General features: G+C 37.2%; 1 protein-coding gene across 15 annotated transcripts in view; it reads left to right on the top strand.

Annotated features, from left to right (window-relative positions):
* Positions 1–23,914, top strand: part of mecom (MDS1 and EVI1 complex locus) — a 157,293-nt gene that overhangs the window by 111,795 nt on the left and 21,584 nt on the right. For 14 of the 15 annotated variants that reach the window (XM_042739886.1, XM_042739882.1, XM_042739888.1 and 11 more), the window contains exon 3: positions 20,894–21,010. In XM_042739886.1, the coding sequence (XP_042595820.1) occupies positions 20,894–21,010 (117 nt within the window). Of the gene's footprint in view, positions 1–18,438; positions 19,305–20,893; positions 21,011–23,914 lie in introns of those variants that run through there. The other variant, XM_042739887.1, reaches the window with a different exon arrangement.

Below are 23,914 nucleotides of genomic sequence, written 5' to 3'. Positions count from 1 at the left end.
AATGTGGACAAATACAAAAACAAACATAAACACAATTTTTTATGCATAAAGTTATGTTTGTAAAAAATGTGCCTGTTTCAGAATAGAACCAAAAAGAAACATGAAAACAGACAAACTAATAATGCATAATATTAATAATATATAAAATATGTAATTTGTAATATTATTATTAATAATATGTACATACAAAATAAAAATGAACATGAATGAATGAATGAAATAGACAGTCAAGATGGTCAAATTGTGGTAATGTGTCTGATTTGGAATAAACTAACATTAAATTTTATCTATCAGGATCTGGCTGGATTGTGGATGTCAGGCTAAGATTTTTTAATGTTTTGTGTATGTTTGTATATTATATATAATGTCATTAATGATAGCATGTACAAACAAAACTAAAAAATCTTACTTGTCAAGTTGTAAAGTATCCCTTGTGTGATCATGTTATTGTCTGCTGTCTGTTTGTTCTCTTCTCATGCATCATTGCATTGTGTTGTTGTGAATCTGACTGTGTGTATGTGTGATGTGCAGATGAGTGGATTCAGCCATGAGAGTGTGAGAATGCACTGATAACCATGTTCCGCTGTGCCACGCTGTGTTTGAGAGTGTGTGTGTGATTATGAGAACAAACAGATAGTCGTGTAGCAGCGCGTCTCTGTGTAAATCCTTCTGTTCTCAATTACCACTGGCAGCCAGCGACACTCTCACAAAGACAGCGAGAACAATTACTGCTGCTGTGTGTGTGTGTGTGTGTGTGTGTGTGTGTGTGTGAGAGAGAGAGAGAGAGAGAGAGAGAGAGAGATGCTTCAGTAACTCTCTCAACTTGCTGATCTTCTTTTCACTACTTTTTTTTGCACTTTTCTTTTGCACATCTATCATCTATCTATCTATCTATCTATCTATCTATCTGTCTATCTATCTATCTATCTGTCTGTCTGTCTGTCTGTCTGTCTGTCTGTCTGTCTGTCTGTCTATCTATCTATCTATCTATCTATCTATCTATCTAATGTTTGTCTTTCTGTCTGTCTATCTATCTATCAATCATCTATCTTTATTGTTCTATCTATCTATCTATCTATCTATCTATCTATCTATCTATCTATCTATCTATCTATCTATCTATCTATCTGTTGTTGTACCATTCGCTCATCTGCTGTTTTATCTATTTGTGTCTCTGTCTAACTTGCAATTAAATAAAATATACACTAGTAGTAATATAATATGTTATCTGTGTGTTGGAAGGTGTATTTGGGTAGTTGAAATTGGGGACATTGTGTTCTGTTATTATATGTTCTGTTATTAATATTATACACATTTGTCTAGACATCTTTATCAAATCGACCCCAGTGATGTTGTTCAGTGTCTGCAGCACAGATGACATGTTCAAGAAACCTCTGAAAGTGATTAGCAGTGTTTTTACATCTGACTTCTGTCATCTGACAGATAACAGCAATCAACAAAACTATTCTCTCCACTTCCAAAATGAACATCTGCAGTATCTGTCAACTAACGAGCCGCAGTTCGGCGGTGCTATTTCTGAGACGAAGTAAAAATTAAGCCTGCGGAACAGTCCAAAGCCAACTTTAGCCTGCAAAGGAAACAATTACTTAGATCCAAACTTGATGACAAGCTTAAGTTCCAAACATGAGGTTAGCCTGAACGCGTGGTCTTTCGTGGAACGAGGCCCGCTCGAAGAACGAGAGATGACATGAAAGAGAGAGCGAGTTCATGAGAGGATGAGAAGCAAATGTTCTGACCCAAATGCTGCCCTTGCTGTCGTCCATAAGATGGATGGACTGGGCTTTAGAAGGACTCTAAAAGTAGATACACACACAAACACACAGCTCAATATAGACCAGCATGGCTCATCACTCTTCAGTAGACACAGAGAAAGAGAAACGGTCCCTTAAATATCAAGACAAGAACTGAGGAAATTGATGGGTACAAGCTAAACGATGGAAAGACTAGAAGAGAAATTCAGGAAATATGTAGGGAATTAAAGGATAGATAAAGAGAGATGGAATGCAAAAAGAGAGTATTCCAAAACCTTGTAAGCTGTCCAGCTGCCTCCTGCCTTATAAAGCAGCAACTGATTTAGAACTCTCAGCTTAGTTAGCAAATCTGTACTGATTTCAGTATATAGGCATGTTGAGAAGAACATGATGCACTAATAAGCGTTAATACATACAGCACACACATTTCTGGTATAAAATAATTGTATTTTTATTTTGTATATATTTTTATTATTAGGAATTCATTCATAATCAACATTTCTTATGCTTCATCTGCCATTTTGGATATATTTCTTAACTGTGACAGTTTGTTGCAAAGCTTTCTAGAATTGCGTTACAAAAAGTAACATTTTGCTACCATTGTATTTTAGACTTCTACATGCTGCTGGTATTTTGGATGTGTACCATAGTACTGCCATGGTCTTTGCAATTAAACTGTGGTACTACCATGGTATTTTGTATTTGTACTATGGTACTACTGTGGTATTTTGAACATATATCATAGTACTACCGTGGTATTTTAGATGTGTACCTTGGTTCTTTGGGCATGTACCGTGCAGTACCAGGGTATAACGGCATTTTAGTGGCACGTAAAAAAAAAAAACTTGAATCTATAAGTTAAAATATTTCAAGAAGAATGAAATACTTTGACTTTATTCTTGAAATAATTTGACTTTATTCTCTTTTGAATGTTCTCAAAATATTTCGACTTTATAGTTGTATTGCTATAACTTTATTCTCGTTATTTAGATTTTATTCTCAAAATATTTAGACTTTATTCTCGGGTGCTACGACTTTATTCTCATAATTTTGACTTTATTCTCAAAATATTTAGACTTTATTCTCGGGTGCTATACGACTTTATTCTCATAATTTTGATTTTATTCTCAAAATATTTAGACTTTAATCTCTTAATCTTAGATTTTTTTTTTTTACTGGGCACTAAAACGCCATCGTAGTACCATGTTATTTTTGGAAATTAAATGTTATTTTGGTACCATGATATTTTGAATGTGTTCCATGGTGCTATCATGATATTTTGGACATGTAACATAGTACTACCATTGTACTTTGAACTTGTACTATGGCATACAATGGCATTTTGGATGTGTACCATGGTGTTTTGCACATGTACCATGTAGTAGCATGGTATTCTTTAACGTGCCTTTAAAATATACCATGAATTTCAGTAACTGGTGTACTTCATAGTGCCATCATATTACCATATGATACCATCACTGTCCTATGGTACCACTACAGTACTTTTTGCAAGGAGTTGTAAGAGTCAGCATAATTACTATGCATTTATATCTAGATCACTTATGATGCCTTTAAATGTTGCCTGTTTAGGCATCTCTCTAGGTTTTGGAACAAGGCTTTGTGCAATGAATGGGTCAGAGATGTGTTTGTGTTTGCGTTTATGTGTGTGTGTGTGATTGTTATAGCAGACGTGCCCTGCTGTTTTATTTCTTTTGTAAAGCATCCAGTTCAGCCAGCGTTGAAGCAACGTTACATTTAAGTCATTGCAGCGCTGCAGCTGAGACCACAGGAATGCAGCTCTCTCCTTCATCATCCCTCTATTCACTATCTCTTTCTTAGCCTGTTTTTTCTCTCTCTGCTCCCTGTTTCCTCTCCAGCTTCTGTCTTTCCTAGACTCTACCGTTAACCCTGAAAAAAAAAGAAGCTGTCAGAGCAGTAACAGGAGCTCTCGGGTCTTTGTGCATGTCCAGTCAAATCAATCGCACACGTGTTGGTCTTTTACCTGTCTGTCTCTCATTTGTGTCTTAGCTCTGAGTTCAGCTGGTTCCCACTCCGGATGGTTTTGTTTCCTTCTAGCCACAGCGATCAGCCTGTTCCAGATGCCCAGAATTCATTTTCATGACACTCGGGAGGGATTTTACATCCCTATACTGATACAGTTAGCTCTCTGTTCTCTTGATAACAGATGTGTTGGGATACACCCATGAGTGTCAGACCTATGTAAGAGATGTAACTGATTTTTTTGAAATTGAATATTATAAATTATATTCAAAATAATTATTTAAATATATAAAATTATTAAACAAAAAGATTAAATAATGTAATTTATATAATTTGTTTATAAGTTTGTTTATAAATTAACAGGCTTTTAAAATAAATGTTTCTAAGAAAAATGTAACTGCTGCAAGAAACTTAACAAAAGAGTCTTCCAAGAACCGCAAATGAGTCCCAGCTTATGTCTTAATGATTACTTACAAATTCTTCAAGCACAAATGCATATTCTGGTATGTTTTGTGTTATCTGTGCAATATTCCAGGCAAACATTAACTAGAAGGTCAACAAACAAGTTGAAAGATGAGTACAGTGCTGTAAGTTACAGAAAATTCCACTTAGTTTCAAAGTGAACTGCATTATGCCGTTATTGTAACAGGTATACTGTAATTTAGTCAAAAGTCTGAATTATAGGGTTTCAATTTAAAAATTTAAACCCAGGATTTTTTGCAGATTAAATAATTACCAAAATGACTAGACATTTAATCTTTTTGGTAATAACAGTATCAAAAACAGAGACTTTTTACATTTAGAAGTCTTAAAGGTACAGCAGTAAGAACAGCCTGTTTAATTTTAAGGGTCAGACATAAGAACGTTATGGCTGATTAACATTATAACCTAAAGTCTGCAATATGGCGACTTCAGTATGCACCGATGAGCTTTTTCTCACACTCTATTCTCTATAAAACAGCTGCTCTCCTATCAAAGCAACAGACTCGACACAGTGTCAGACAACCCTGAGTGAACAGTGATAGATGTGTGTTTGTAGGGGATGGTAATGTCTTTAAGAGGTCTGTTTGAGGGATTTGAGTTCATTATGTGGACTTACATGCATCATTTACTGATCACTCTCCCCAGATGCAAATTCCGTTTTTCTCCGTGGCTTATCGTTATTATGATGTCAACTCATCCACGAAGATATAAAAAAGATTGAGAAAGAGCGAGACGGGGTCAGAGAGTTAGAAACAGGCACATGAGAATGGAGGCTTTCATTTGACTACTGGTGTTTTTATACTGAGCCTATGATATTTTGGATCTCCTTCACTTGAATATGTCCCTCATATAAATAATTTTAGATTCTCATGATTTAGTATGTTTATTAAATGTTTGCTGGTCCTGAAAGTGTAGTTCATTTCAGGTTTTACTATCCTTGTGTGGACAATTGGTAGGGAAATTCTGACATGAACACACTGAATGTTAAGTGTTATAATAAGTGGGAAACAAACATTTTGCCAATGCAAAACTCTCCAATTTTACCAGCCTCTTATGTTTTTCTTGTTTCGTGTTTTTTGGACAAAAACTGACATGCACATTAATGTGCATATATTAATGTGAATGTCTGTTTGGCTTTGGGATTTGTTTCTTTAGCTGCAAGTCACTGCAAAAAAAAATTACTGAATAAAAAAATAAACTATATTATGCATTATTGTAACTATGCACAATATACACTGATAAGCTTTAATTGCACAGCGCAGCAAATCCATAAAAAAAAACACAAAACAAAAAACAAAACAAAACCTGCATTTGGCTGGTAGCATAATTTCCCAACCTAACTACAAGACTTCTTGAAACTGAAAAAAATGAAGGCCATTTCCAAAGCAGACTGACAAATTGAACACACATACACATGCATTATGGCATTTAGACTTTTAAAACTGACCTGGATGTGCCCAGGTTTACTGAAAAGGTATTGTATAAGTTAATTAAGCTTGATTAATGGTGTGTGTTTTCGCTCTTGTGATATCTGTGATGACACAAAGCAGCGTTCGGCCACGTTAGGCTCAAGGATCACTTACCGACACACTCTCTCATCAATCACACACACACACAGAGCTGTGTGCAGACTCGTCAAGCTCCACAAACACTGAATAAGTGTTTATGTGATCACATGTGATGGGTCCCCTCTTAGTAACACACAGTGTCATCAATCACAGACACACACATAAACACATACATGCTCACATACACTCCCAAAAAATATCTCCCTGTTTTCCTCTTTTGTCTCTCATTGTCTTCCGAATAGCATTTTTCTCTTCTCGTGAATACACATCATGTTTTTTTGTCATGCATTAAGGCCTTTTGGCCATTTTACTGTCAACATATCTCTCTCTTTCTTTTTCTCTCTTTCATTCCCATCAATTCTACATTTTCTGTCTTTTTTCCCCACTCCTTCGCTCTCGTTTTCTCTCCCCTTCCTCTCCGCTTCCCTTTTTATGTGGAGTTGCCGTAGGCGGCATGGCTGCCCGGCGAGGGTCACCAGAGGGAATTCTGGGAGCTGAGGTTCCAGTCATCCATTACCCTGCTTGTTTCTCACTCTGGCAGCCCTGCGACAGGGTTCTATTAAGAGCTCTTACACACACACACACACACACACACACACACACACACACACACACACACATACTCATGCATTTGATCAGCGCTTAGATTACACTCTAAAAGCGCTGGACACACACATCACACTGTGTCACAGACAGCCTCAGGCTTTTCGTGCATGTAATGACATACAATATTCCACTGCAGTTTTCCAAATTATGCATGTAAGCATGTATTTATATGTGAGTGTATGTTCAGGTGCAGGGAATGTTCTTGTGTGCTAACCCTGACCTGAAAATGCAAAGCAGGGTTGAATAAAAGTGAGAGAGAAGAGTAATAATAGCACTTTTTGTTTTGGTTACCAGGAAATAAAAGTTAATGGGCTTATTGTGTATGATTCATCAGAGGAAAATAGAATTTTATAATTTCTGAAAAAAAAAAAAAATTATGGATAGCTACCCAGTCACTAGGAACTATGATACTAGGAAGTTGTTGTTGCTTGGCAATGTTGCGTTAAATTGATCAAAAGTAACATTTATAATCTTACAAAAGATTTCTATTTTAAATAAATACTGTTCTTTTGAACTCTCAATTCATCAAATAATCCTTAAATATAATTTCAGGATTACATTCTTAAATTAATCCTTAAATATATAAATATATCCTTATAATGTTTCTGCAAAAGTATTAAGCAGAACAACTCTTTTCAACATTGATAATAATAAGAAATGTTTCTTGAGCAGCAAATCATAATATTAGAATGATTTCTGAAGGATCATGTGACACTAAAGACTGGAGTAATAGCTGTTTAAAATTCAGCTTTGCCATCACAGAAAAAAATACATCTTACAATATATTTAAACAGAAAACAGTTCAATTATAATAATATTTCACAATATTACTTTTTTTACTGTATTTATTGATCAAATAAATGTATTTTAAAAAATTAAATTGTAATGACCCCAAACTTTTCAACCGTAAAGGTTTTTTTGTAGTTTTATTATCTTTAAAATAAGAAATGGGAAGTTATATGTGTTGAGAATGCCATTTAATGCCATCTTTAAGCTTTTACTGTTAAAAATATTACCAATTCAACCTTCATTGTTCTGCTATAAATAGACAGTCTCTCTTGACTTTACCCCCTTAAGCTTTGTTGTTAGAGAAACCTAATACATAAGTACTATCATTAAATCTACATATGCATTCACACATAGCACACTCACATATACTGACACACGTTAGTATTTCATACAGACACAAACCAAACACAATATTTTTTCTCCATGAATCCCTTTGGACCACATAACACCTGGTCTTAAAGCCCACTGTAAACTTTAAAGCACTGTGCAGCTGCAGCATACATCATAAACCTGCGACCAGCAGACATAAGTACATCATAAACATGAGCCAACCTTCACACACCTCACAGCTGCTCAGCCAAACACACACACTTTATAAACCTCGGACTCCTCTTTATTATGACATCATAAACATGAGCCCTACATCCAAATTCATGCATACAGTATGTGTTTATAACTGTAAAAAAAAAAAAAAACTGTGAAAGAAAGAAAAATGGGAGAAAGAAAAAGGAGGCATGGAAAGATGGATGATGAATGGAAAGAATTAAACAAGGATGAAAGAAAATAGGAAGAAGAAAGGAAAGAAGTAGAATATGAATGAATGAGGATATAAATAAGACAGTAAGAAATAAGGAAGTATGTAAGGAAACAGTGAACTTCCTTGAAGATGGGAAGTGAGCAAGGAAGAAAAAGGAAATACAGTATGGAAATAAGATAGGAAGGAGGGAAAGTGGAAAGATGGAACAAAGGTAAGAAATGAATGAGGAAGGAAAGAAAACAAGGAAAAAGGGAGTATTTAAGGAAATAATTAATTTCCTTGAAGCAAAGAAGTGAGGTAGAAAGAAAAATGAACCAAGGAAAAATGAAATATGGAAAGAAATAAGGATGGAAGGAAATCAGAAAGATGGAACAAAGGTAAGAGATGAATGAGAAAAGAACGAAAATGAAAAAAGTTAAGAGTATGCAAGGAAGAAAGATCTTCCTTGAAGCAAGGAAGTGAGGGAGGAAGAAAAAGGAAAAAGGAAGCATGGAAAGAAGTAAGGAAGGAAGAAAAAAGAAAATGAAGAAAAAAATGAGGAAGGAAAGAAGACTAAGTAAAGTATGAAGGGAACCTCTTTAAAACAAGAAGGTGAAAGAAAAATGAAGTAAAAAATTAAAAAGGGAGTAAGAAAGAAGGTAAGAAATGAAGGAAGGAAAGAAACAAGGAAGAAAGACAGGAAGAATTAGAAGGGAGAAAAGACGGAAGAAAAAAAAGTGAGGATGGAAAGAAGGACGTAATGGATAGGAAGAATTAACAGCAAGTATGGAAGGAAGGAAGACAAGAAGGAAGAAAGGAAGTGAGGAAGAAAATGAACACAGTAAAGAAAATGTAACAAGAAAGTACAAAGCTTAAGAATTCGAGTCGCAATACTTTGGAGAGATTAAAGGAAAAACAAGAACTCAAGAAAGTGAAAAAGAAGAAGATAGAGTAGAGGAAAGAGTGGGACAGTTAAAAGTGAGATGACAGCTCTCTTGTCAAACAAACAGATATTTAGTGTGAGCTCATCAGTGAGCCGGTGCTCTGTGTACACTCTCCACATCTTCATAATGAGGAACTTTCACTCTATAAACAGATGGAGGGAGAGGATTATTCACTGATAGAGAGAGGGGAGTCGGGTCTGTGTATGACTGATCTGAGTTATGTTTTGACAGATTTAGGCTTTTGGGTTGAAGGGAAGCTTAACACCAAGATATTTATGGATTTTTGTGAGATATTTTTGGAGGCATGTGCAGTTTGGCTTGTGGTATGCTGTAGTTTCATGTTGGTTTTTTGGATGGTGATTTTGTTCTAATAAACATCGAAAAGCAGACTGTAGAAGGGAACATTTGGGTAATTAATTGTAAAAAATAAAAAAATTATAATAATAAACAAATATATGCACTATATACTGTTTTAAAAGTCAAAGATGAAGAAATTAATACTTTAATTCATCAAATATGCATTAATTTGATTGAAAGTGACAGTAAATTAATTTATAATGAAGATTTCTATTTAAAATATATTATGTTTCATCGATTTTTTATTATCAAAGAATTCTGAAAAAAGTATCCCAGTTTCTACAAAAATATTAAAACCGATAATAATAAGAAATGTTTCTTGAGTAATAAATCAAGCATATTAGAATGATTTCTAAAGGATTGTGTAATAATGAAGACTGAAATAACTGAAATAATCATCTTTGTCATCACAGGAATAAATTACATTTTAAAATATATTAACTAAAACAGTTATTTTACATTGTGATAGTATAAAGGAACTATAATATTTCACAACAAAACTGTTTTTGCTGCATTAAAACATTTAATTCCTTAGTATTAACATTCCTAGTAATGAATACAAATGAACTGTGATGGTTGTGTAAGATGTTCAAGCTGAAAAAAAGTGTCTGGTAGGACATTTCCTTAAATCTGTATGAGTGCACTGCTTTGAAGGTAGGATCCAAAGGGAGGTGAGTGTGTATAAATGTGTGTGTGTTAATGAGAAGAGAATGTGTGTGTAATCAGTAGCCGTTTCCTGTCTCTCTGTGTGCAGGGCCCCTCTCTCTCTTTGGCCTTTGTTTCAAACTCCATCCAACAACTTCAGGGAAACTACCGTCTTTGGTGTGGTCAGTGTGTTTTTGTGTGTGCCTGTTTCTGTACTAATCGATATTTCAGTGCACTACAGATGTTGTTCTTCCACAAGAGAGAGGGAGAGAAATGTATCAATGTTAGTTTATGTAAGGAGAGCGTGTTTATGTAAAGTTCGCTGAGGTTTCATGCATTAGGACTTCATCACTGTGAAGACTAGAGAGAGAGAGAGAGAGAGAGAGAGAGAGAGAGGGATGTAAAAAAAAGAGCAGAGGAAAGAGCTTTGGCGTTGTGAGTAATGCAGAGAATGCGATGAAAGATGGATGAAGAGTTACGCCAAGAGAAAAATGGAAGAGTGAAATATTGGAGGGATGGAGAGATGACGAGCAACGAAAGAGGGAAATAAAGAGGGAGAGAGAGATGATCTAGTCATATCCCAGTAGTGTTCCATCACCCCAAACTCACAATAAGCATCGATCCACCTGTACCTGAATGTGTGTGTGAGTGTGTGACGCTCACCGTTGTCTTATTCGCTTACACACACACACACACACACACACACACACACATGATTGATCACTGAATCAGTCTCTCCAACATTCAGCCATAAAAGCTATAACTGGCCCTCATAAAAGCAGATTTATCAGGCCAGGCCTGCCCGGTGCCCGCATACGGCCCAAAAGCATGTGACACCTCCATGATTGGGCTGGAATTGAGTAAACCCGCACTATTGACGCCCATGTCTGACAAGTCAATCAGCTGCTCGTTCAAACACACACACAGACTAAAACACGAGAATGGAATCTCCTGAAAGACTTTTTGGATTTCTGCATACATTCAATATACAAACAAACTCATAAACGCAAACATGTGGCCATTTGTGTCGCAGCGCTTCAGCGTCTTGCTAGGTTAAATATAAACCAACTCTAACTTCACTCCCCTTTGAAGCTACTGAAAACCAGTGAAGCTCTAAATAGGAGTAACCAAATCTCGCTGCGACAAGTTAATTAGGCCAAGTTGTCTTTTTTATCCTCTTTGAAATGTTGCATTCGGTTAGTTCTGCTTGCAATTAAACTAAGGGTGTCCATTTCCTTTTAAACGCTCCTTAGATAAACTTAGCCTTCAGAGAAGTCCTGAGTAAAAGTCGCCCATGCGATAAAGCCTATAGGAATCCAGACGGTGAAAATGATCACATGGTCTTGAGAGGAAATTGGTCTTTTTTTCTCTCAAGCCTACAGTGAGCATCACAGCTAAGTGAGAGGAAATCAAAGAACATGATGTTACATTAATAGGCTGTGATTTACATTATCTGCATAATCCCGGTTGGCTTTTTGAAATATCGGAATTCCATTTCTGAATGACGCTTTTATTTGACAATCTTTTAGCACTCGCGATTTTTGCTCGCAATTAAAAAGGTGCGAACGCGTTATGGTGGCAGGCCAAAATGAAAATTGCTGCCGCATACCTGCTAGCACATCAGTAGCACATGTGCGCCTGTCGCCTCCGAAACACCTGCGTTTGCAGCCTTAAAGGTTTTCTTTGTTTTTTTTCAGTTTACAGGGTGGCGCTGAAAAGATTGCGTCGCGCGCTAAGTGCCTCTTACATGCGTGATTATTAAAACGTAGGCCTGACTGTTTTAATGGCCACAGGAATTTCATTTCCCGCTCGGTTAAAGACACAGAGCGACGGCCTGTGGATGTAATGAGCCTTTTTTGTGGTATCTAATTTCCCATTATGATAAAGGTTCCTGTGAGTGTGTGCGCGTGTCTGTAAGCACACCGGATAGGCCTATCTCTCAAATATTAAATATGAGGCTTTAAATTGGACACGGCGTACGGGAGAGCTTGCTGTTAGCTCTCAAGTGCATCACACATCAAAGGCTCTCAGACAGCTCAATAAACGTAATGAATGTTCAACACCCCCACCTCAGATCTGAGGTGGTACGATCTACTGTTTTAGCATTAAAATAGTCTTTTAAAAATGATGCACACAGGATATTAACTCTGTAAAGCCTGATGTGAAATAATGGTCAGGAAAATCTAAGTGGAATAGTTTATTGAACCTTCAGACGAAAGTTTGCATATGTGTTTTTGTTGATGCTTTAATCAGGCTTTTATAAATATGGAGGTCATATACATACTTGAGGAAGAAAAAACACCTCAGTTTTATTCAGAGGAACAAACTGAGCAAAAATATTCAATCTGGTGCCGATATTTATATAGCCAAATGTGAAGATGAAATGAGCTTGTAATGTAAACCAATAAGATTTTAATAACAGAATAGCAGGCTACTTACATAAAATGCATATAAATATCAGTTGTCACTCTACAGTATATCTTCATTAATAGCCTACAACAGTCTGTATGATATTTAAATGCTTAGTTTTATGATCAAAGCTCATAAAATGCATATGTTTCAATGTAATACAATGGAGATTGAGAGATGCAGAAATAAAGATTTCTCATATGCCAGATGTTTCATATTTGATTTTCTAAAAAATTATGTATGGATAATCAAGTAAACCTAAGTTGCTTTTAAGTGACTAAAAAGTTTCCTAAAAAGGACTTTTACTTGCTAAAAAAATATAATCTATCAATCAGCGGAAGGCATATAGTAGATTATAGACAACAGGATTTTCCGCAAAGTTTTGATCATACTGAGGGTGCAGAAATTTGCATATTAAATATAATATAGTAAGCTTTCAAGGATTATCTAATTACCCTCCAAAACACTGAGATGCCTATTTGTGTGTGTGTTTTACTGTGGTAAATGAAGTTGATATTTCCAGCATGTCCTGTTGCGTTTTAGGTACGCTTCTCCCGCCTCACCTAATTTATGTTTTAAAAACGTTACCTCTGACACAGCTGCCGACTTTATCGCACCCCATGGCCAGCATACAGTTTGGGACATTTGTGTGTGTGTGTGTGTGTGGAAACGAAAGGGAAGTATCTGTGATTACCACAGCCCCTATCATAAACCCCTCCTTTCCCCCGTCCCCCTGAGTGGCACATTCCAACGGTCGGCTGTGTGCCGCACGGTGCCTGAGGCCACACTTCAGGAGAGACTTCTCAACCCCAAAAATCAGCGGTGTGAATACAAGTCCAGCACTTCCCACCTATGTTTTTGAGAAAAAAAACGCATCCCCCCTTGGCCCCTATAAGTCTCACGGTTTGAATAGCACATTGTGCTGCAGACTACTGGTTCTGTTTTAGGCCGGCCTGTGTTATTGCGCCCGAGTCACGTCTTGTCATTCCCGCTGTCAAAGCAATTAACTTCATGTTAACCAGAGAACACAATCTATCTGTTTCGCACCCGACCATCCGGCGCAATGGGTCCCACCCCTTACACGAACACATTTCATATCCAAAACATAAATTATGCTTGTACTAACTGATCCTCCTGAGAAGACCGCAGTAACTTTTTAGGCTCTTAATGATGAATTGAAGATGTGTGATGTTGCAATAAAGTGGCACATATTGCATTTAAACAATCAATCTGTGGTAGCTGTTCGTTCCACACGGTTATTCTTCAAATATAAAGACTAAATTATTCAGCATGTAGGTGGAAGTTTTGGGAGCTCAGCCAGTTTTGTTTTCACTTCGATGTGTGTGTGCTTGGAGATGAAACATAGGCCCCTCGTCATGCATTCAGGCCCCAGGGCCCGCAGGGGACTCGACGGGTGAGACTGCACAGACGGGGCCAAGATGATGGGGTACTAATTCAACACAACGCAATCCTGAAATAGACAGCAGAAACACTCTCTCTCTCTCTTTCTCTGTGACCCTGGCGAATGAAAATAACCTTAAATAATTAGGAGCGAGCCAGGGACCGGGTGAGAGGGTAAACACGGCGCAGGCGCGACGGACTAAGCCAGGGCACCTCGGAGGAGGGGGGCGCACTGACCCCGTCCACATAAAGCTGTGATTTATGGCACGCAGGGCGCAGCAGCGGGGATGCAGTACCTCTCTCACAGAACCAAATTACTGAGGTGGAGATTAACACACGTGCTACGGGCCTACTTCCAGATCCGAGGAAATTTTTTATTTACATTTTTCCACTTTCATTTCCTCCCTTCTCTTTTAATGGTAATTGGTTGGTGTTAGGAAAGAGAGCTCTCAAAGCCCCTCAAGAGTGTTTTATTTAGGGATACAGATGGAGAAGAGTGGCAGTTTTGTGTGCCACACATGCAATATTTTTTAAAATGTCAAAACATGCAGAATTGCACTGACAGACGTGCCACACTTAATAAATCTTCTTGTCAAGTTTTGATATTATTTGTTTGTGTTTTTTCTGCTTTATTATTTTGGTTTTGCTGCAAAAGAAAAATGCTGAAAAAAGTAGAAACAATATTTGCATCCATGTTGGTTTCACATTTGAAAAACATTTTTACCACCTTAAACAAAAAAATATATTTATTGATTGATTTTGAAATGTTAAATGGTGTAGCCATCATGTACTTAAATAAATGCTAATTACTAAATTACTTTTTTTGCAACCCGAATGCATGAGTGTGAACATATTTGAGATTCAGATAAATTTTGTTTTCAAAATATAATTACATTTTTGTCAGAAATATCAAGTTTTCTTAAGTTTGCTCCATTTGACATAGACTGAGCCTTTTCCTAAAAGTGATATTACTGAAAACATAATGACTTTGACATGCAGTCAAAGGGCTCTTGACGTGTTATGTTTTTCTTGTCACGTGATGTTCAGCATGGATTGCTGCGTGCATTGAATGCTTCACATTTTAATTTGGAGGAAAAATTAATTCCACTTAGTCACTTAACTACTTAAGAGCTAAGAACAAATGATTATGACAAACTAATGTCATTTTTTATTTCAAAAATTTCAGCCTTTTATTTTCCTTTTACAATGTCCTGACAGTTCCATCACCTACATGTTTGTACTTTAAACCTGACAAAAATTTCAGTTTTATTTCAGAATCCGAAAACATGTTCATCATAGTGTATGCAATTGTCCAAATGAATTGCAGTGTTTATGTATATCCCCTTATTAATGTGTTTATTAAGGTTGTTGACGATGCCATTGTTCTTATATCTGTCTATTTGAAATATAAAGATGTGGCCACGTTTTTAAGAACATTTTATAGCTGTTTTCATTAGATTTTCTAGCTATTAGAGGCAAACAAAAGATGACTAAGTGGTAAGGAGTCTCAGCCCCGGGCTCTAAATTGGTCGGTTGGAGCAGTTTTAAATGAGTTTTGGTTGAGCCCATTGATTGAGTGGCCCCGCACTTTAAATTAATAGCTGGTTGTGGAGTCCAGCGTCTGCAGGGAGGCGCGGTGCAAGCTTAATGCAGCTTTTCGCTCCTGTCAATGGGAGGTCTATCTCGATGAATGGTTGAACTATTTCATGTGGATTTGGCTGCGATATTTTCCTTTTCTTCCCCCCCTTTCCCGTTAGGATGTGCTGGAATGCATCTCGTACACAGTGTTTCCATTAGAGCGCGACTCCAGGGCCGAGGGAGACCGCGGGGAGCAGCTCCTTCCCGGCGTCAGTTTCTCGCCCATCTGGGATTCCCCTCCGCACAACTTTAGCTAACGGCTTAATGCGCGCGGTCCAGAGCTAGTTCACTGCAAATAAACAAATCCGAGCTGCGGCGCTGCCTGCCTGCCAAACTATTGCGTCTTGAAGGGGGACCGGGGAACGCGTAGCTGCATCCAAACTTTAGCATAGGCCTACTGATTTTATGTAGCGAAACAAAATACAAGATGCAGCTTTAAAGTGCTTCAAAACAAACAAACAAATAAAATAAGCGTGACCAAGAACATTTTGAAACAACTTTAAAGCGCTTTCTCAAAAAAATACATAAATAAAAAGATGTCATTTTAATTTGTTATTCTGTTCAAAGAGTTTACAAAACGCCAAACATTTAAAAATCCTCCTAAATGCTCCGATCACAACATGCCTTTTAGTTATTAATTGTTAGGCTATGGGTTAATGAAGTGACTTGCGTTTTTCTAATCTATTAGGTTAATTAAAAACACATTGAAATGAAGCAATTCAATGACGTCAATGAAACTTTTATTTGATGAACTTCTGTATTAAATGGGATTTTAATATTTATGTTGTGGGTAAAGTTAGGTGGTGTAACTATCCGGTGCATAGAAAGCAGGGGAAAAAGTTTCATTTAAAAAACGAATATTTTGAAAGAAAAAAAGTAATGTTGACATAAGCTTGGTATATTCATTTATTATTTATTTTAAAATAATCAGTAGGCCTATAGCAGTTATGTTTTAAAATAGCTATTATTAATAGCTACGCGAAAATGTAAATTAAATAGCCTAAAACAAGTCCATGTGGCGTATCAAACGTGCAGGAAGTCATTTTTTGTCATGTGACAAAAAAAAAAAAAAAAAAAACATGAAATAGAGAAGACCTCTTTGCACCCTTGTGACCCTCTGTCAAGTCATTTTTATGTAGGCTATTGTTAAGGCTATCACATGTATCCTTTTTATGAAACATGAAAGTTTTGTTCAGGTTAAGAAATTGAGAAAAGATAAAAAGAAAAAAGTAAAAGGTTATTTGTAATCCATGTTTTTAACAAAAAAAGTTTAAAAAAAATTTGGAAGTATAGCCTAATATTTTTGAAAATATTGTAGGCCTATTTTAGTATTTTTTTACTTGTTACACCACTACATTTACAGTCAGAGACTACATGATTACAAACACGGCACGTGTTTTAACCTTTTTGTTTTACAGGATTTCTCCCAAGAATCATCTCTGATATCTAGCAATTTGTCATTGATCCATGTGCAGTCAGCTGTAACATGTAGTTTAAACAAACACCCAAACAAAAGAAAAAAATCTACTATCTAAATGATAGTGCGTTTATTTAATAAATTCATTATAGGGTCGGATTAAATTCAATTTTATTGAATTCAATCATGGTTAAGCGTCGAGTAGCATTGTAGGTCGTTCGGGCGATTTTCTATTTGGAGGCAATACAACTGAATCTTTCATGTTCCATCTAGCAATTTGACGCCTTAATGTGCACGGCGTTGTGTGCAGCAATTTCGCAGCCGTGAAAAGAAATGACTCCCGGTCTCGGTAGCTCCACAGCTCCGCGCTTGACTGATGCGCTTCCCTCCTGAGAGAGAGAGAGAGAGAGCGCGCGAGCGAGAGGCGGGCAGTTCTCTAAATAATACAGTCTCTAGACTCCTCGAATCTATCGAATTAAACATTTGTGCCCATTCAAATACTGCCTGCAGGTTTTTCCTACACATACGACATTAAACAACGTGTCACCAATGCAAAAAATGCAACTTCATTCCTGTGGAAAGTTTTCCTCCCGTTTCCAAACCCGGCTCACCACGCCATCTACCGGAGAGGCGCGCGTTGACGCTCTAGGAGTTACCCCTGCCCCGTGGGCTCTCTTACCCCGTGTTACCCACGGCTTGGTACAGATACCACCGGCCCTTTTGTTTATCTGCTATCGCTTCCTCCTTTTCAGAACAGTTCAGCTGAGGAGCCTCTATCACCAGCCTCCATCAGACCCCGGCGAGGCCAGGCAATCACTTTCCCAGATTACTTGTATTTAATACACAATGCATCATAAACCAAATCCCTCATCCTGACAGGGAGAAAATAGAACAGCTCATAGCTTGAGCTTTCCCAATTTATGGCTAAATTAAAAAGGCTTCCAACAATGGGCAAGTCGAGGAATGGCAGGAAATCGATGCGCGGCGGACCGGGGTCTCTTTGCGGTTCTCAAGGAGCGCGGGTGTATGGGAATCTTTAGCGAGGGCCGCCGTATTTACACATGATTTTTCCTGTCCTTCCTCCGCTTCTGCCCTGCGATTTCATTAAACAATGGACATTATCTAGACCTTGAGTTCAATGTCAAAGATAGGCCAGGGAGACATATTCATCTTCATCAGAGTCATTAGAGTCCCGTCAATGGACTGCGCTTCTTACAGGCGCAGGACTCCAAAAGTCTCATTCTTAAAAACAAGTGACTAATGCAATATGAGATCGTTCAAGTTCTGAAGTTCTTTAGAAACTAAAAAGAGTGTTAGCTAAATCACTTGAAGAATCCTTATTTTAAATAGTTCGCTAGATTAAAAAATAAATAGGCTATGCCAAATAATTCAAAACAAAAGGTGAATCTAAAATAACCACCTAATGTCTGCATTGCATGAAAAGGCATTTAATTTTATAAAGATGTTGTTAAAGTTTTCCTTATCATAAAAAAGTTTATGTTTGCGATTTAAAAAAAATAATAAACTGTTTTGTGAAATAATGCATTTTGATTTGTGTGTGTGTGTGTGTATGTGTGTGTGTGTGTGAAGAGATGGAAGAGAATTTTTTTGTCAATCGTGTTCAGTCGTGGGCTAGTAGGAGCAGGTGTATTGTGCACGAGGAGAAAAATAAGAAAAAAGGAATTATTTGAAAAGTTAAAGTAGCTCTTTTGGTGTTTACTAAAGCTAAACGTAAATGTTAGATCTTAAATTAGTCGTAATGTTAATTTCACGTCATTTAGTCTTAAAGAAAACAGTCTAACAGAGTTGCATCTCAGTGCACTTTCACTTGCACGAGCCTCCCACGTTTTCGCGAGCGAAGCAAGCGGGGAGGGAAAACGCCGCTGATTTCGTGATTACTGGATGGCTTCATCAAAGCGGGGAAATTCGGGTCTATCCACGAGCAGCCCCGTCCCGACCTCGCGCTGACCTCGCCTCTCCGCGAGCGTGGGGGAGCCTCGCGCAACTTCCGACCGGTGGACACGCGAGACAGGTCCCCCCTCCTCCTCCTCATCCTCCTCCTCATCCTCCTCCTCAGCGCATCTCCCTCGCATGGGACAAGAGAGGATCCACTGGAACGGGACAGACAGAGACACTCCTACACGTTCAGATCACTGAAGGCGGACGATCCTCACCGTCCTTGTTTCTTTTTCACACTCTTTAATTCGCGATCCGATGCCAGGAAGAGAGACAGTGAATAAATCCGCCAGTCACACAGACCGACACCTGGGGACTTTCAGCCCCACGATTCGCGGAGGAACGGACTGAAGTTGGACAAAGTTTTTGTCCGCGGGGAAATTTAGCGTGTCGTCCGCTTGATAAGAGCAAACCAAGAGGAGAGAGACAGCGATTTTTTTTTCTTCAGCAAGAGACACGGGATAGGCTACATGCCGCAAAACACAGCGTTCGCGTAAGAGCTTCATTCGGGGCTGTTGTGAGTTTTTTGGTGCCCTTTCATTGATTCATTCTTCCCAGTGAGATTTCCGTGGAGCTCTTAAGGTAGGCGGTTTATGTTCTTATATCAACGTTTGTCTCTGACAAGCCGCGAATTAATGGTCAAATAAAAGTCCATTCATCCTTCACCTTTGAACTTGTTTAATTGTATCGAAATGAAGGGCTTTGGTTCTTTGCTCTGAAGCGTAACGCTTAAATGCATTGTGTGTCGCTAACATCTCTAGCTTTTTATTTACTTATTTTTTATTTGTCTATAGATTTTGTACTTTTGTAGTATTTATTTTTTTTCATGAGTAACATTTTATTGCCTTTTTTTACTTTTCCGTTGAAACGTATTTTATGAGCGATATTTCGCGTTTTATTTTTGTTTTAAACAATTGTGTGCATCGTTTTCCAAATGAAACGAATTTTGTTCAGTGGAAGTAGCAGATGGGTTCTCATCACAAGACTATGGAAAATAAAACTGAAAGTTATTGCAGCTGACAAATGTTTCTAGTTTTACGAGTTTAGTTTTAGTAATAAAACATTTTTTTTCTTTTTCTACAAAAACACATTGTTTTAACAATATCTTTCTAGACCATTGTAATACACTTTATTTTGCTACATATCCTGTTTATTTTCTGACATCTTGTTTTTATCCATTTATTTTAACACTGATTATTTGTTTTATGTTTCTTTTGGTGAGAGGATCAGTGATGTTTGGGAGGGGGTGAGTTTGCGCGCGGTGGATTTATTTGGCTTCAAACTACATAAACTCAAAGCTTAAATATAAAAGAAATGTTTAGTTTGCACTTAAATGAAACTGTCCCGTTTTTTATTCGTTAATAATGTGTTCATATTGGTTTCACATCACGGAAAGAGGGGGAGAGAAAGTTTGTACGGACTGTAACGGTAGTTTGGCAGCTCTGTGAAAGATAAACCTCGTTATTTTTGTTTCGAGAGTTTTGGCAGAAAATGTAGTAATGTGAAGACTGTTACTGGGCAGACGTGAGAGTCTGTGTCTTTGTTTAATATTTTTGTCTTTGCAAAATCATTTGGTTTTCATGCAATCTGCAATTTAGAACCTTTTTAAAGCATTTCCTTTTTACGTTCAAATTTGTATTTTAAATGTATTTTAAAACCTTTAAATTGTTTGCTGTGGATATTTGCTGAAAAACTAGAGAACTACCAACTAGGTATTAAAATGTATAAATTATAGTTTTATTTTTTAGGCCTGTTTCACAAAACAATACTTCACCAAATGCAAAAAAAAAGTCTTTGTGGTGTAGATGTGCAAAACTTCCTTGAACAGATGCCAGCGAGCTGAGCCACTAGATGATGTTTAAGATGAAGTTAAGAATGTTTTGTTTGTGACACTCGCTTGATGACTAAAAATCAAAGGTGAAGAGTCTGTGAGAGAGAGAGAGAGAGAGAGAGAGAGAGAGAGAGAGAGAGAGAAGAGAAGTGTGTGAAGAAGATGTTGTCAGAGTGTGTGTGAGTGTCCTAGAGAAAGTGTGTGTGTCTCATAAGTAAGACTTATCTGTATGGCCGTTTTCTAAGCCTCAGTGGGTGGCATGAGATTTTAGTCACTGCACAGTAATCTGTTAAAGTTCAAGATCAAAGACTGATCTCTCTCTCTTCTCTTTCTCTCTCAGGGCGAGCAGACAGGTTTGGATGGAAGCGTGTGTGATAGCAGGAGCTGGCTAAGGCACGTCCAGATCTCTCCATCCACCCACCAACACAACCTCACAGCCTGCCAGATACATGAGCAGGTACGTGGAGAACACACACACTCAAAGCACCTGCATGGCCAACATAATGAAGTGTTTAAAGGTGTTTCTGCTATCTTTAATAGCAGATTCCTTCTGCATTCTCGTTCGATGTGTGTGTGTCACTGTGTTTTTGTGTTTTGGTCTTTTGTATCTTGGCTGCAGCGTGAAGGACCACAGGCCAAGATCACACACACACACACACCCACACCCCCACGCACTCTCTCGGTCAAGCATGATGATAATCACACATTTTGTATCTTTGCACTCAGATATGAGGGACAACAAATTCCTGAATCCTTATGGAGTGAAAGACAGTTAGAAAGAGACTAAAAGAGAGAGAGAAGACAAAGAGAATGAGTCACTTCCATAAATTCACAGCTTTTATTCACAGTATTTTACACACCACAAAGTTTTACCATTTCCTTTTTATTTTTTATTTTCTTCCTTAAAAGGTTAAACCAATTCTGTGAGGTTAGTTTGTCGTTTTTATGTGTCTAAAATTCGACTTTTAAAGTTTCAAGTCCATATTTGAAAAATTGGATTCACTGAGTTATACTGAACTGAGTTTGACTAGATTCAGTTATATTGGAAACTGAGTTGGTCTAATTTGAACCGAGATTAAATTGAGTTGTACAGATTTAAACTGAATTAAATAAAGTTAAGTCAAATTGAGCTGGATTAAATTAAAATGAGTTTAGGATTAAATTTGAGTTGGACTGAAATAAATTAAGATGAGGCAAACTGAGTTAAACTAGATTAAATTAAGATTAGTTCAAGCAAATTAGACTGGACTGGAGTAAACTGAGATTATTATAGATGGACTGGATTTAATCTCGACTGCATTGATCTGGACTAGAGACAAGTGGATTTAAATGGAGTTTAGCTGGGTTGGATTGGGTTGAGTTGAAGTTTTGTTGTGCTTTCTTGAACAACTACTCAGCACAGCAAGCTAAATATAACAAAACAATAATCATGCAATCAGTTCATGCTATCAGGATTATTTTGGAGATATCACACCCTTCTGGATATCCAAATCACACAGTGATATATTCAGTGATTATGAAATTATATTACCATTTGGCTGTCTACAGATAACAAAGAACTCTCAAAGCACCAGCCGGCCTTTTCAAGTGAAATGACGTATACGGAGGATTCATTCACATGTTAAACAGGCCAATTGTATTTTCCATATTCAACTTTGCAAAGTGAGATCCACTAGAAGAATCAAATCAAAACGTCTCTCAATCTAAAGTGTGTTTTTGATGTTTGACCAGTACGTGAATGATGAGAAAGCAGGACAATGTGATGGCTGGGAGGTCTAGATTTTCCAAATATTTTGCTTTTCTTAAGAGAAACTAGAAAGAGAGGAAGAGAACCTGTTCAGACACAGCATTATGATATGGGCCATAATTGTTAAACTATGACACCTTGTCATAACAAAGAGTTGGGCTTAGACTTTATGGCTTCCGGCATCCCACATGTTTTTATAATCACGCTGTTCCTCCTTATATAGCGACAAAACCTGGAGAGAGAGATACAAAAGACTTACCGTTATCAGTTTTCATAAAGAATAGATTTTGGCTGCGTGGAGGTGAAGGAATGTGCTCTTCTTTTCCGATCCCACTCTTTTTTCACTTACAGCTTTCCTTTATTCTTTAAGATGTTATCTGGAAAAAAATAACAAAAATGGTGGATGAATCTGAATCATGTTGCTGTTTACTGCTTAAATAGTTGTTTAAAATTGAAAAGAGGAAAATAAGCGTGAATCAAGATGCTAGATTCGTCATTTCGGTTAAGCTATTTAACACTTAAATATTCTTAGTTAAAATGTTACCTAAAACAAATAACAGGAAGAAAATCCACGGCTGGACAGATATTGATCGACTTGGACACAAGAAGCGCTGATTGTCCGATTATTCCAGCTTATCACTCGTCACCTTTTCACTGGACCTGGGGAAGGGGAAAGGGGGATTTCAGCGTGAGGCGTTGGTCGGTGTGAGAGTGTTTTTCATTCCTACAGTGCTGAACGAAGGATCTAATGGACCTGTTTATCAGAACATCAGTCGACTAACATCCGTTTCTCATAGACACTTACACAATAGAGCCGAGCTATGTGAGTCTGTGTGTGTGCGGTGCTTGTATATGAAGTGACCTCTCTTACTTGGAGAGGAAAGTGTTGCACTGTTTGCTTCAGTAATCGCTGAAGTCAAGGTAACGATTATCTAGTGCACTTCTCAGTGCCCTCAAAGTCAAGTGCAAGTGCCTGTGTATCTTAAAGTCTTGGAAAGATAAGCCCTGATGATAAATGTTTAAGGGTTTGTCTTCTGTGGTTCAGTATGGGTCAAAATTGGTCATATTAGTGTCATATTCATTCTCCATGTACACTGAGGTCTAGGTACGGTAGAGGCCTGCTTTGTTGACTTTGTTGACAGCTGACTCAATCTGTTACTATAAGCACTGAAAGTTTACAAATTTACAATCTTTACTTACCAGTTAACCTGAAACTGCCAGACATCCTAACCCAGACACACTCACACGTTTGCCTAGCTGTCCAATGAGGAGACACTGTAAAAATTATTATTTATTTATTTTTATTGTTATTCATTTCTTTTTGAAACTTCCGAGTTGTGTGTGTGTGTTTGTAATATATTTATTTATTCATTTATTTATTTGCTTTTAGTATATTTACTGTTTATTGTATTATATTGTATTTTATTACATTATATTACATTTTATCATTTTCATATTTCTATATATGTATTTATATGCAAATACTTCATTTCATTTTACATTTGGGAGCGTCCAGGGAGTGAGTGAGTGTGTATTTTTTATTTTATTTTATTTTAGAACTCTGCAATTTAATTTTATTTTATTTTATTTTATTTTAGAATACATTTATTTATT

Source organism: Cyprinus carpio, chromosome B15, assembly GCF_018340385.1.
Source record: "Cyprinus carpio isolate SPL01 chromosome B15, ASM1834038v1, whole genome shotgun sequence".
NCBI lineage: Eukaryota > Metazoa > Chordata > Actinopteri > Cypriniformes > Cyprinidae > Cyprinus > Cyprinus carpio.
This window is presented reverse-complemented; position numbering and strand designations above follow the sequence as displayed.